The following is a 15,829-nucleotide window of genomic DNA, read 5'->3' on the forward strand; positions in this document are numbered from 1 at the left end:
AAAGGAGGCTTTAGAACTAGGAATAATGTCAGAACCAAAAAGGACATTATATAATTATAAAAGAAGCACTTCTCCAAGAAGACAAACATGAACAATCTTAGATGTATATGCATCTCACTACAAGTTTCTATCTTTTTGCCTGAGGGAATTCTCTAATTCATCAATGGCTTTACCACAACAGAAAGCCATAGCTTTAGTGGCTTTCACAATACATGAAGCAAAACAAATAGAACTGAAAGGAGAAATAGACAAATCCACAATTATAGTTGGAGACTTCAATACTCCTTTCACAATGATCACAGAAAAAGTAGGCAACCAGCCTGGGCAAGGTGGCTAATGCCTGTAATCCCAGCACTTTGGGGAGGCTGAGGCGGGAGGATCACGAGGTCAGGAGATCAAGATCATCCTGGCCAACATGGTGAAACTCTGTCTCTACCAAAAATACAAAAATTAGCCAGGAGTGGCAGCATGCAGCTGTAGTCCCAGCTACTCAGGAGGCTGAGGCAGGAGAACTGCTTGAACCCGGGAGGCAGAGGGTGCAGTGAGCCAAGATTGCACCACCATACTCCAGCCTGGGTGACAGAGTGAGACTCCATCTCAAAAAAAAAAGTAAAAAAGAAAAAAGAAAAGAAAAGAAAAAGTAGGCCACTAAGGTTACAGAAGACCTGAAGAACACTATCAACCAATTTGACCTAATTGAAATTTATAGAATACTCCACCCATAAGGGCAGAATACACATTCTGTTCAAATACACAGAAAATACTCACTAAAACAGACCATATTCTTGGCCAAAAAAACAAACTTTAACAAATTTAAAAGAACAGAAACCATGTAAATTATGTTCTCAATTCATAAAGAAATTAAACTACAATTCAGTAAAAAAAAAAAAAAGTATCTGAAAATTTTGCAAATACTTACAATTAGGCAACAAACGTCTAAATAACCTATGGGTCAGAGAAAGAGTCACAAGGGAAATTATAAAGTATATCGAATAGAATGAAAATGAAAACACAACATATTAAAATTTGTGAGATACAACTGCAGAAGTGCTTAGAGGACATTCACAGCAGTAACAAATAAGTGATATAAGTTACCACCTTAAGAAACAAGAAAAAAAAGAGCAAAAAGGGCAAGAGAGTACTTTCTGGGTCAGGTGCGGTGGCTCACACCTATAATTCCAGCACTTTGGGAGGCCAAAGGGGCCGGATCATCAGAGGTCAGGAGTTTGAGACCAGCCTGACCAATATGGCGAAATCCCATCTCTATGAAAAATGCAAAAATTAGTCACGCATGGCGGCACTCACCTGTAATCCCAGCTTCTTGGGAGGCTGAGACAGAAGAATCACTTGAACCCGAGAGGTGGAGACTGCAGTGAGCCAAGATGGCGCGACTGCACTCCATTGTGGGTGACAGAGTGAGACTCTGTCTCAAAAAAGAAAACCACACAGGAGTTACAGACGTGTTCTATATATTGACAGGATGTGAGCTACACCGGTGCAACCATTTGTCAACATTGTATAGTTAAGATTTGTGCATTTCCTCAGCTACTTGGGGGGCTGAGGAAGGAGGATCACTTGAGCCCAGGAGTTTGAGACCAGCTTGGGCAACATAGCAAGACCCTGTTTCTAAAACATAAAATTAAAGAAGACAACACAGAACTGGCTAATTCACTGTATATAGATCATAAAGAAAAGGCAGGCATCAAAATTTACTCCCTGGTTTCTGGCTTTAGCAAACGGGTGGGAGATGACCCTTTTTACTCAGGTGTAGAAGAGTTGAAAAGAAAACCTCAAGAGTTCATTTACGGAGATGATAGGTTTCAGATGTCCATGAAACATCCAAGAGATATCAAATAAATAGTTGAGTATATTAGCCTGGAGTTTAGAAGAGCAATATGAATTGGAGATATTAACTGTGTTGCTGGCCCAGACTTAGGATTGTAAATGCAAGCACTTAGAATGATGCATAGTATATAAGTGTTATAAAAGTTTTTCTGATTACTATCACTACCAATTGACATTATCAGCATCCATTTTAAGTAATATAAATATGTCCTCACAATAGTAGGTATGACTTATACAATACACATGATTATCACTATTTAAAGAAAATGCAAACAAACCAACCAAAAAAAGAGAGAGAGAAAAACAGGCTCACCACTTGGAACATGACTATGCCAGAATTAAAAGCAAGGTTTGACTATAAATTTTCAGTCACTAAAAAGTAATATATCTGTTAATCCCCAAAAAACAGTGAATGTATAAATAATGAAGAATCGATAAAGTTTTGTCAATTTAATTTTCATTCTAAGTTGAACTAAAAAAAAAAATTACACAACAAAGAATTACTTCTCAAATTTATCTCAAATTCAAAATGATTTATATATTATTAATTCTATTTCAGCCTTCAACAAACTCCAAAGTAATATGTCCTAGATCAAAATATAATTTAAAATCTAAAGACAGAAATCTCTAATATTTCCTTTAATAGCAAAAGGAATCACATTATCTTTGAAGATAGCTAAAATAGTAACACTGACCAGAATGTTTGCAAGAAGCATCTTAGGGCTGCTGATTTCTAAATAGCTCCATTTCACAGAAAGAATTTGAGCATTATCATGAAACTGTCAAAACTCCATTTTGCAGTGAATAAAATACAGATTAAAACTGCAAATTTCAAAGCATGATGTAGACTGATTTAAAAAAAACAAAAAACTGTAAATTAAAATTGCTCTTCTGTCCCTTCAGAACCTTTTCTCATACATGATGAATAAAATTTTGTTTAGCATTATCTTAGTTTTATCCTTGAACTAAGTTATGGAAATATCAGTAGAGAGGGAAAAAGCAGGGGGAAGGGGGAAGGAGGGAGAAAACTCTTACTGAGATCCTACTATATATTAGGCACTATTCTACGTCCTTTACATATATTAACAGATTAAATACTTACAATAATCTCATGAGGCAGGTAATATTATTCTTCCTGTTTATTTCACATGACAAAACTAAGTTAGGCAACTTGTCCAGGGTCACAACGCTGATAAAGGACAGATCCAGGACTCGAAGCCAGGCAGTCTAACTCTGTAACAGGCACCCAGCACACAACTCCAACAGAAACTACCCTATCTCCACTTCAGCAATATGTAAGTAAATAAATTTCTTGTCTCATCCTGTCAGACATCCTGTCAGATTCTGATTTTTAAACTATTTTGGAGGGATATTAAGTGCCTTTTCCCCTGCTTTTTCCAAGTTTTCTGAATTGTATAAAAATTAAATTGAAATGAAACTTCATCTAGTTGAGATCTCATTCCTCTAGAGCTCATACATTATAAGACTATCAGATACAAGTGGGTATGCTTACTGGCAGATTTGGAAAATTATGTATGTTTTTGATCTTTGGTATGCTGGATACAGTACAATTTTTTTTAATTATTTGGTTTATTTTTAAAAAATAAAAAGTAAAATGACTATGAAACTCACGTGCACAGAATAACAAAAGAACAAGGGAATAATTCCTGGTGCTGGAGACAGCATTTTAGTACTCGATCATCATTGTTCTCATCACTCAATCCATCTGCAAATTTAGTAAAGGCAACGGTCAATAAGTACCCTAGAAATGTGGGTGCCACAGAAATAATCTAGGCTGTATTTACAAAACAAAAATATCTAAGAGATTTAAGGTAGTTAAGGTATGACACTATGATGATGGACACACGTCATTACACATTTGTCCAAATCCACAGAGTGTACAAAGCCAAGAGTGAACCTAATGTAAACTATGTACTCAGAGTGATAATGATGTCAATGGAGGTTCATCAACTATAACAAAGGTACCACTCCAGTGAAGGATATTGATAATGGGGAAGCTATGCTTGTGTGGGGGCAGGAAGTATGTGGGAAATCTTGTTGTCTTTTGTGCAATTTTCCTGTGAAACTAAAACTACTCTCAAAAACTCTATTAATAAATATAGCTCAGCTGGGCACGGTGGCTCACGCCTGTAATCCCAGCACTCTGGGACGCCAAGGGGGGCAGATCACTTGAGGTCAGGAGTTCGAGACCAGCCTGGCCAACATGGTAAAATCCCATCTCTACTAAAAATACAAAACTTAGCCAGGTGTTGTGACAGGTGCCTGTAATCCCAGCTACTTGGAATCTGAGGCAGAAGAATCAGTTGAACCCAGGAGGCAGAGGTTGCAGTGAGCTGAGATCGCGCCACTGCACTCCAAGCTGGACAACAGAGTGAGATGCCGTCTCAAAAAAAATTTAAAAAGTACATATACATATATGTATATGTACTTTTTATATATACATATATGTGTATATATATACTTTTATATATACATATATAAGTATATGTTATCTATACATATATGTTATATATACATATATAAGTATATGTTATCTATACATATATGTTATATATACATATATACATATATAAGTATATGTTATATATACATATATAATAAACATATATAAGAAATACATATTTCATATATTTATTTTATATATACATATAAAAGAAAACTTTTTAAATAAAAAGACAAGAAAGCAAAATAATTTTTTAAAAACTCTGAATCTATAATTTATATAGCATATAGTTGTGGATTTAATGTGGTTAGTTCGCTATTAAAATGGTCTAGAATATGCCTATTAGCAAACTCAAAGGAAAGAAATGTGATCAGAAGGCTAAATGTCAGACTAGAAACCAAAAACCATGAATTCTATTATCAATTCAGACACTTACAGATTATAAGTAACTTAACATTTTCTCAGCTTAAGAAGTCTGTGAACTAATAAGCAACTGTTCTACCAGTAACTAAACTAGTTTCCTGTGTGTGCTCTTCCTTAATCTCTAAAGCAACACAATTAGAGATATACAGGAGAACGAAATATGGGCCCTAGGAAGGTAACACAAAAAGTAATTCCTAACAAATGTTAATCAGTTGCTGACAGGGTACCCTCTGGCATTCTCTAAGCCTCAAAACATGTAGCAAAAATTCAGTTTTTGTAAAAATAATGCAGGCCAGGTGGTTGGTGCCTGTGATCCCAACATTTTGAGAGGCTGAAGCAGAGAGATCGCTTTAAGTCAGCATTTCAAGATCAGCCTGGGCAACATGGCAAGACTCTGCCTCTGCAAAAAAACGAGAAAATTAGCCAGGCTCGGTGGCACACTTCTGTAGTCCTGTAGTTCCAGCTATTCAGGAGGCCGAGGAGGGAAGATCGCTTGAGCTCAGGAGTTCAAGTCTACAGTGAGCTATGATCATGTCACTGCACTCCAGCCTGGGTGACAGGGTGAGACCTTGTCTCTAAAAAAATTAAGAACAAAATAATAATAATAATAATGCAATGTGTAGAAATTGGACCAAAGATAATGTTTCCCACAAGTCCATACACTACCTACCTGAGAACTCCCTAGGGTACTTAATAATACAGAATACAGGACCACACCCCAAATATATTTCTGTGTAAGAATCTTTGAAGCCTGGACCCAGACACTAATTTAAGCTCTTGGCCTGTCTCTTATACATTAAAATTTAAGACATACCAGCCAATTAGTCTCAACCTTGTTCCCTGTTTATAATCATTTTTCTCTCAACTTCTGGCCTATATTACTTAGTCCTTGAATCCTTCAAATTAGAACATTCATTCATTCATGCAACAAATATTTACATAGGGCTTAACTTGTGCCAGGTTCCCATGCTAACCAGATGGATATGGAAAGAAAACTATTTAGGAGTTCATACTGGTGAAATCTAGACAGAGCTCAACTATATCAGGACATGAGTATGAGGAAGATATGATTAAATTTCTTGATCAGATGACCAGTGAGCCAGACAGAAATATATGACAGTAGCCAATTTCCCTTAAATTCAGAGGGTAAATGCCATGAATAGTGCAAAATGTGTAACTCAAAATCATTAGTTAACTTTAAACAATTCAATTCAGCAGATAAAAGGAGGCTTAAAAGTAACAGTGCACTGCTCTAAAGGTATCAAATTCAAGATTATCAGTAGTGCCACTTTTTCTAAGATATATGGAGCTGAAAAATAAACTGTAAGACTATTCATGAAATATTTAGTTATTCAACAAATACTTTTGAGCACCTTACAGGTGTGAGCCACCATGCCTGGCCTTTTTTTTTTTTTTTTTTTTTTTTTTTTTTAAGAGACGGAGTCTTGCTTTGTCACCCAGGCTGGAGTGCAATGGTGTGATCTCAGCTCACTGCAACCTCCATCTCCTACCTCTACCTTCAAGTGCTTCTCGTGCCTCAGCCTCCTAGAGTAGCTGGGATTACAAGTGTGAGCCACTACGCCCAGCTGATTTTTGTATTTTTAGTAGAGATGGCGTTTGTCATGTTGGACAGGCTGGTCTTGAACTCCTGACCTCAGGTGATCCACGTGCCTCAGCCTCCCTCGGCTCACAGGCGTGAGTCACTGTGCCCGGCCAATAAAATTACATATTTTTTATAATAAGGTAAAAATAATTAAAGGCAACAAATAGTTATCTGCCACTCCCCTAATCAGGCATTTGTTCTGTATTTTTATATTTTTCATTGTATTTTTATTGAATGAAAAATGAAACAGTACAAACATGTACTGTTCAAAAGTGAACAAAATAAAGACTCTGGAAACAGACCAGTCTGGGTATGAATCCTTGTTTTCCCTCTTACTAGATATGTATTCTTGGGCGAAGTTTCTAATCATGAGGAGTAAATGAGAACGTATATAAAGTATTTAGCCCAGTGTATGGCAATAGTGAATGCTTAAAAGTACCATGTATTTATTACTTAAGATTCAGCTTGGCCAGGCACAGTGGCTCATACCTGTAATCCCAGCACTTTGGGAAGCTGAGGCGGACAGATCACTTGAGGTCAGGAGATCGAGCCCAGCCTGACCAACATGGTGAAACCCCATCTCTAAAAAAATATTTTAAAAAATTAGCCGGGCATGGTGGCACATGCCTGTAATCCCAGTTACTCAGGAGGCTGAGGCAGGAGAATCGCTCGCTTGAACCCAGGAGGCAGAGATTGCAGTGAGCCGAGATTACGCCATTGCACTCCAGCCTGGGCAACAAGAGTGAAATTCCATCTCAAAAAAAAAAAAAAAATTTAAAAGATTCAGCTTAAATGGCACCTCAACATCAATGACCGCTACTCACACACAGAATAAAAAATTCTATATAAATTATAGTTATTAAGATGTTTAATACCTAATAGAATTTAACCTCCTCAACAGCAGGGTTTCCCTTTCTCATTCACTGTTACAGACCCAACATTTGGAACAGTGTCTGGTACAAATACTTGGCAAACAAATGAATCAATAAAAATACAATGAAAAATATAAAAATACAGAACAAATGCCTGATTAGGGGAGTGGCAGATAACTATTTGTTGCCTTTAATTATTTTTACCTTATTATAAAAAATATATAATTTTATTGGCCGGGCACAGTGACTCACGCCTGTGAGCCGAGGGAGGCTGAGGCACGTGGATCACCTGAGGTCAGGAGTTCAAGACCAGCCTGTCCAACATGACAAACGCCATCTCTACTAAAAATACAAAAATCAGCTGGGCGTAGTGGCTCACACTTGTAATCCCAGCTACTCTAGGAGGCTGAGGCACGAGAAGCACTTGAAGGTAGAGGTAGGAGATGGAGGTTGCAGTGAGCTGAGATCACACCATTGCACTCCAGCCTGGGTGACAAAGCAAGACTCCGTCTCTTAAAAAAAAAAAAAAAAAAAAAAAAAAAAAGGCCAGGCATGGTGGCTCACGCCTGTAATCTTAGCACTTTGGGAGGCCAAGGCGGGTGGATCACCTAAGGTCAGGAGTTAAGAGACCAGCCTGGCCAACATAGTGAAACTCTGTCTCTACTGAAAATATAAAAATTGGCCAGGCATGGTGGCGCATGCCTATAATCTCAGCTACTCAGGAGGCTGAGGAAGGAGAATCATTTGAACCCGCGAGGTGGAGGTTGCAGTGAGCTGAGATCACGCCACTGCACTCCAGCCTGTGCAATGGGAGCGAGACTCCATCTCAAAAAAAAAAAAAAAAAAAAGTAATTAAAAATCTGGAAAATACAGAAAATATAAAGAAAATTAAAATAACTGATAAACCCATCAGGTAAATATCATCTCTATTCATCACTAATAAGTATATACACATAATTAAATAAATTTAGAATTATACTACACATATGTTTTAATCTTATGTTTGTTTTTATTTAAAATTATGTTATTAATGTTTTTCCAAATATAGTGTCCCCTCATATGGCTACAGGAATGTATGTAACTTCTCCAAATTGATTCTACTTTTTTTGTTACATAAATAATGCTATAATGAACACTATTTATATAAATCACTGCCTGCATCTCTCACTTTTTTTAGGATACATTTCTAGAAAGACAATTATTATCCTTAGGCTTATTCAAGCACATTGCTAAATATTGCTCTTCCACAAAGTTACCAATTCATAGTCTCAAAGCAGTGCAGTGCTGTGAATCTTCCTAGTGGGTTGGAAGAGAGTAACTTTCTAAACCTAGAAGTGATAAAAATAAATCAGATATTTTTTAAAAATGAGAGATGAGTCTTATCAATCTGTATGAGCCTTTCATATAATGAGAACACAAGAGAATTATCACCTATTCTGACCATAAGCTATTAGGTAGTTTAACATATTAACCAATCTTCACAACCATTTTATGACATGGAAGTTATTTCCTTTCATTTCATTTATTCAGTTTCTTCACCTTTAACTTTCCCCAGGTTATGCTATAAACCCAGGTTGATATTTCAAATCCTATGTTCCTCTCACTATAGTAGATAAATACTATATCAAATAAATATAATTTTGGAAATAGTTAAGGACAAGGCTAAAATTATAGTCAACTAAAGCTACTCGACATGGACCATCTTCACACAAAATTCATAAGCATTATATCTGGAACATACTAAGAGCTAATAAATATTTGTTTAGATAATGAATGAATGGTAGAGACCCTTTTTCTTCAAAATTTTAAGACTAAACAAAAATTTTAGACTAAAGTAATTCATCTTAAGATGAATCTAATCATAGTTTTTAAAGTCTTCTCATAGTTAATACCATAATTGGATTCCTCTTAAGATGAATTCTTTCAAATCTTACAGTGAATATGGGTGCAGTGGACAGTACAAATCCATGGTATTTAAAATAATGTAAGTTTACCTAAATAAATAATTCTGAGCTGGGAAGAAATGAATTCTTAAAGAACGAAATAAATCTTCTAAATATATGTATAAACTCCACTGAAATATTTTTCCAGCAAATTATATAAAACATAAAGAACATACTTAACTTTTAGGACTAAAGCAATTTTTAAATGACTTCATAGAAACTAATATTTTTAAATGACTTCATAGAAACTAATATTGAAAAAAATTCAATGAGGGGAAAATCTATAAACCTTTACTGTAAAAACACCTCATTCATTATTACCGATTCTGACAAACCACAGGAAAACAACATCATCTCCATGGTACATTAACTGCATACGGTGATATTAACGGACTAGAAACCTGGATCACTTACAGACTTCATCACTCAGCAATAGTATTTTTTAAAAAGGAGTCCGAGGTTCTGTGAAATAGACAAGTATGCATACACAACTATACAGTCACTATCTGTGAAATATAGACATAATGTAAGAACGTCTAGGAGAAGCAGAAAAATAAAAATCAAAGACTCTAAGCCACAAACCATCACAATGCCCCTTCCATTTCACATGCCAACGGGTTTAAATGTTTTAAAAGTTTTATACCATTTTCCTCCAATAATGAGTCTGCAGCCAAACAAGTATTAATCAGGAGGCACCCTGAAAGAACAATACTTACAATGTTTTTGGGATGCAAGTTGTATTGATTGACCCCATAGCTTTCTATCTTGATTTCTGAGACTCTCGTTGATGAAATGAACTGCAGGTATAGCTTTGTGCTGGGCATGTTTTAGTAGTTTTCCTTCCTTCATACGATCTAGCTCTTGCATAACGACCCAGGGAATTATTAACACAAGTTTGTCAAAACCTAAAAAAAAAAAGGATTTCTTAGAATTTAACAAACATTTATTGAGCTACTAAATAGAATTGCTGTCCAAGAGGTGAAAGTTTTAAAGCACACAGTCCTCCCTACCTTTGAGAAATTCAGAATAAATTGAGAGACAATATATTAAAAAACAGAAATTAAAAAGAGAATAATGTGTCAAAAGAATGTTAAAAAAATAAGCACTCTTGGAGATCAAAAAAAGAGTGAGTTCAGATTGCTAGTTTAACCTGTAAAGGCTTTTTTTAAACTTATAACACTGAATATGCTTAATATATAGCATATCCAAATGGAGACATATTCGTGGGAGAAAAAGCCACATCACTGTTAATATAAAATATCAACTCAGGGAAGAAAATCAGAATCTTTAAATATGTTCTGTAAATACCTGGTACTTCTGTTGTCTTCAGAATTCTAACAAATTTGAGATGATTCATCAGAATATTTGTGTCAATAACAATTAGAAGTTTTCTGTCTGAAGTATTATTTGCTAGAGAAAAAGAGCAAAGATTTCACGATATTTGATAATAGACTTACATAATGTCTAAAATTTCGATATCATAGAAGCATTGAAAATTCAATTAAATTTAAAACGCCTCTTTGTCTTGTTAACTATATCAGAGATTTACACAGTTGGCTAGACTCTAAAGTTGCTATCTATCTGGTCCGTATCTTTGTTGCCAAGTAAATTTCTCCCCAATCAATTAAGGGTCCTCTGGATAGGAACTGCAACCACTGTTTGGAGTGGGAGTGGGGTGGAGAATCATCTAAGTCAAAGTGGGCAGAGAAGGTAAGGGTTGGCAAAGCAGAAATACACAGGAAACCTGGGGCCAAGACTATGAAAAACCAGTCATGGAGAATGTTTTTGATAGCATTCTTAAGAGAAGTCCTTTAGACAATAAAAACAAAATTGCTTTTACTTCGATTCTTAAGAGAAAGAATAGTAATCAATGTTTAATCACCCACCAGTAGAACAGTATAAATTGCTTGTAGGTGGATTTTAAATTATGAACTGACTAGCCGGGGAAGTAATTATGTTTCTAACTTCTGTCATGGATCACTGGCAGCTGTGCTTAGTAATTATAAGCTAATTTTAACATATCCTGAGTGAATATAATCGAAAGATAAATATGTGTAAAAGAAAATACATGCCAGGTTTGGTGGCTCACGCCTGTAATCCCAGCACTTTGGGAGGCCGAGGCAGGCGGATCACCTGAGGTCAGGAGGTCAAGATCAGCCTGGTCAACATAGTGAAACCCCATCTCTACTAAAAATACAAAAATTAGCCAGGCATGGTGGCACACGCCTGTAGTCCCAGCTACTCAGGAGGCTGAGGCAGGAGAATGGCTTGAATGCAGGAGGCATAGGTTGCAGTGAGCAGAGATAGCTCCAACGACTTCAGCCTGGGTGACACAGGGAGACTCCGTCTCAAAACAAAAACAAAAACAAACAAAAAAAGACAATACATAATAATACTAGCATTGTTACTGCATAGGATCATTTTAAGGTTCAGATAAGTTAACACACAGGAAAACATTTGAAAGATGAAAACTACAATGTGAATGTAAAGGTAGCATTACTATTTTTTTTTTTTTTTTTTTTTGAGATGGAGTTTTGCTGTTGGTGCCCAGGCTGAAGCACAGTAGCTCAATCTTGGCTCACCGCAACCTCTGCTTCCCAGGTTCAAGCCATTCTCCTGTCTCAGCCTCCTGAGTAGCTGGGAATACAGGCATGGGTCACCATGCCCAGCTAATTTTTTCATATTTTCAGTAGAGACGGGGTTTCACCATGTTGGACAGACTGGTCTCGAACTCCTGACCTCAGGTGATCCACCCACCTCAGCCTCTCAAAGTGCTGGGATTACAGGTGTGAGCCACCATGCCTGGTCAGCATTACCATTTTTAAAAACAGAATTTGAAATAGTACACTGACAGATTTTGGATAATCTCTATCATTACCTTCTCCCAGTAGCAAAAAAAAAAAAATCAAAATTTTACAACATGAACAAGAAATCAATAAATATAATACCTTCAAGCAATCTGCATTCTTTCTTCTTTTTTTTTTTTTTTTTTTTTGAGAGAGAGGGTCTAGTTCTGTCACCCAGGCTGGAATGTGGTGGCGCAATCTTGGCACACTGCAGCCTCAACCTCCCAGGCTCAAGCAATCCTCGCACCTCAGCCTCCTGAGTAGCTGAGACTATAGGCGCATGCCATCACACCTAGCTAACTTTATTTTCTATAGACACGAAATCTCACTATGTTGCCTAGGCTGGCCTTGAACTCCTGGGTTTGGGCAATCCTCCCATCTCAGCCTTCCAAAATGCTGGAATTATAGGTGTGAGCAACTGTATCAGCTATTTTGCATTATTTCTGATCAGTGCTTTACGTAGTTGAAATTGTTAAAGTTACAACAGCAAGAAAAAAAGACAACTCATAATCCTAATTACTGCCTCTTGACAGAAAAAGAGAAAATATATCTAACTATCTAATAATGTGAAATATGTAAAACTAAAAAGACAAATATTGGATCTAATTCCTGTAGCTAAAAAAATAAACTATTACTTTATCATTCATTTCAAGTGAGCATATTTTTTAACATTTTTCATCGAAATATTATAAAAACTGAATATTGGCACATTAATTTTTAGGAAAGCATAGGAGAGCATAAACGTCAACATACAGGGTATACCAGAGGAAGAATGTACATCATCTTCTAAGTCAATTTCCATATTCATTAACTCTCCAGGTAAATCCACACTTTTTCCCACACGTGCAGCATGAAGCTCTTCTACTATCTGCATCTAAATTGTAAAAGACCCCAGTGAAATATTTTGAGTTACTTTGCAGATTGACAAGAGAAGAAAGCAATTAATTCTTAATTCACTTGAGATGGTTTATGGAAAGAAAAATTTTATAAAACTCTGAAGGCAGCATAGTAAAACAATAAAGATTTATAAACACACACATGGTTTTCAAAATAGTTTTCTTCTTACCTCCGCAACCTTATGCAAACAAATTATTTAACAACTTTGGATCTCAGTTTGTTAATTCACAAAATAGGAATCTTTAATATCTATTTCCTTTAGGATTTTTGTGAGGAATAAATGAAATAAGCTAGGTGAAGCTCCTTGCACAGAGTCAAATACCTAGACATTAAAGTAAGTTCATTCTCATTTCAATTCTCACTTCATTTTAGGAGTCAAAATTTTTTTATCTTGACTGTGAGCATTCTTCTTGAGATTTCTAAGATTATTTATGAACCATCATAAACTGAAATCTAGATCTTAAAAACATTCTCACTTTACAGAAATACTTCTCTGATGTTATTCTGACACAAAGAAATGAAATACAATCTAGCTTTAGATCAGAGATGAGACACCTTTCTTCTATCAAGGAGCACCTCAAAACAGAAAAATACAATTGACTGTCACAAATAAAAATCAATTAATATAGTTTGAGAGTTGTTTTGTTTTGTTTTGAGACAGAGTCTTGCTCTGTCACCCAGGCTGAAGTGCAGCGGCACAATCTTGGCTCACTGCAACCTCCATCTCCCAGGCTCAAGTAAGTCTCCCGCCTCAGCCTCTTGAGTAGCTGGGATCACAGGCATGCACCACCACGCCCAGCTAATTTTTGCATTTTTAGTAGAGACGGGGTTTCGCCATGTTGGCCAGGCTGGTCTCAAACTCCTGACCTCAGGTAATCCTCCCGCTTTGGCCACCCAAAGTGCTGGGATTACAGGCTTGAGCCACCGTGCCCGGCCTGAAAGTCTTTAAATAGACAATTACAAAGTGTTCCACAAATCTCATCTTAACTTAGGACAAGTGAACATAAAATTCTATGAAGATCAGTCAGGGGACTCTGGTTGGGAAATGAAACAACCTTTTTAGGTAAACACTCATGTACTCTCATTTTCATTGAATAATGTTTTCATCTGACGATTTTTAAAATGAAGTAAAAACAGGTTAATGTCCTACTGCATTTTGGCAACCCTAGGCATAAACAGGGAAAGTGTCATAAAATTAAATCAAAATTCAGATTACTTGTGGGCCACTGGTTTCATGCTCTTTGTTCACAACAGATAACCTTACTAGAAACAAAAAGTACTAAAGTATACTTTTCTGAATAGTTTTGCATGACTTCATAAAACCTTACATATTGATTTAAATAGAGACATCATTGTATTTTCATATTATCAAGGTTTCTACAGTCATTATTTTTTATTAGAAGTAGGAACTGTTTGACTTAATTTCACTAAAAATTTCAAAGTAAATAAGAATATCAGTAACCTCTTGGTCTGTATCCTGGATACTTTCAGATGACACTGAAGAACATGGTGCTTCAAAACTCTGAAATGAAAGTAATTTCATTAGCTAAGAATAAAGCATAACCAAAATAGGGTTTTTCAACCTTGTCACTATTAACCTTCAGGGTCAGATAATTCACTTTAGGGGTTGCCCTGTGCATTGTAGGATGTTTAGCAGCATCAGTGACCTCTATCCTCCAGAATGTCAGCAGTACTACCCACTACCCCTATTCCCAAATTTTTTTTTTTTTTTTTAAAGACAGGGTCTCACTCTGTCACCCAAACTGGAGTTCAATGGCATGATTATGGTTCACTGCAGCCTCAACCTCCTGGACTCAAGTGATCCTCCCACCTCAGCCACCTGAGTAGCTGGGACCATAGGCACACCAACACACCTGGCTAATTTTTGTATATTTTGTAAAGATGGGGTTTTGTCATGTTGCCCAGTCTGGTCTCAAAACTCCTGAGCTCAAGTGATCCACCCGCCTCAGCTTCCCAAAGTGCTGGGATTACAGGCCTGAGCCACAGTGCCAGCCCCACCCTCAGTCTTGACAATCAAAAATGTCTCCTGGCATTGCCAAATGTCCCCTGAGGGGCAAAATTGCCTCCAGATGAGAAAGTGCCCCTAGAACAGAGAAGCCCCATTCTATCAAGTCATGAAACATGGGTAGAATTCTTCACATACAGATTCATAAAAATACTATATTCTAAGAATAAAATTACATGCCACCCTAAAAAAAGAGAAATAATGAATGCAAAGGTAAACAAGTTGGCCTTCAGTGGTGAAAAATTTTCATCCAGGAGTAACTAAGCCATTTCTACAAGTGACATGATAAAACAACAGAAGGAACTTGAGGATTATAATAAGGCTAAAAAGGAAAAGCTGAAAAATGCACAGTTATATTATATGTAGTTAGAGCACCAGGGGTTTGTGTTTTATTTTTTGTCTTCAAACAAAGTTTGAAAAATCTCTCTCCAAATTCCAATGTTCCACTGGCATTTCTTCGGAGTGGATGAGACCCACCTGACTCTACATAACATACAGGTGACAGGAAACTCGGCAAAAGAACAATTGAACGAAATAATCTTCTAAGAATTCTCCAAGATAACGCAAAACTAACATGTATTTTATGGAACGCTATTTCTGCTATGAACTACAAACACTCTTCTTTGAGACTCCTTCTGTTGCCCAGGCTGTAGTGGCATGATCTCAGGTCACTACAACCTCCACCTCCTGGGTTCAAGAGATTCTTCTGCCTCAGCCTCCCAAGTAGCTGGGACTACAGGTGCCTGCCATCACACCCGGCTAATTTTTGTATTTTTAGTAGAGACAGGGTTTCACCATGTTGGCCAAGCTGGTCTCAAACTCCTGACCCCAAGTGATCTGCCCACCTCAGCCTCCCAAAGTGCTGGGATTATAGGCACAAGCCACTGCGCCCACACAAACATACATCATA

General features: G+C 36.7%; 1 protein-coding gene across 14 annotated transcripts in view; it reads right to left on the reverse strand.

Moving 5' to 3' along the window:
* SWT1 (SWT1 RNA endoribonuclease homolog) overlaps positions 1 to 15,829 on the reverse strand; it is a 126,687-nt gene that overhangs the window by 88,878 nt on the left and 21,980 nt on the right. For 13 of the 14 annotated variants that reach the window (XR_007720470.1, XR_007720473.1, XM_050765566.1 and 10 more), the window contains exons 6-10: positions 14,356 to 14,415; positions 12,750 to 12,870; positions 10,459 to 10,560; positions 9,867 to 10,055; positions 3,478 to 3,571 (exon numbers count right to left, since the gene is read on the reverse strand). Coding sequence is in view for 12 of the 14 variants with exons in the window: in XM_050765566.1 (XP_050621523.1) it covers positions 3,478 to 3,571; positions 9,867 to 10,055; positions 10,459 to 10,560; positions 12,750 to 12,870; positions 14,356 to 14,415 (566 nt within the window). In the remaining 2 variants the exon portion in view is untranslated. The remainder of the gene's footprint in view (positions 1 to 3,477; positions 3,572 to 9,866; positions 10,056 to 10,458; positions 10,561 to 12,749; positions 12,871 to 14,355; positions 14,416 to 15,829) is intronic. The other variant, XM_050765599.1, reaches the window with a different exon arrangement.

This window comes from Macaca thibetana, chromosome 1, assembly GCF_024542745.1.
Source record: "Macaca thibetana thibetana isolate TM-01 chromosome 1, ASM2454274v1, whole genome shotgun sequence".
Taxonomy (NCBI): domain Eukaryota; kingdom Metazoa; phylum Chordata; class Mammalia; order Primates; family Cercopithecidae; genus Macaca; species Macaca thibetana.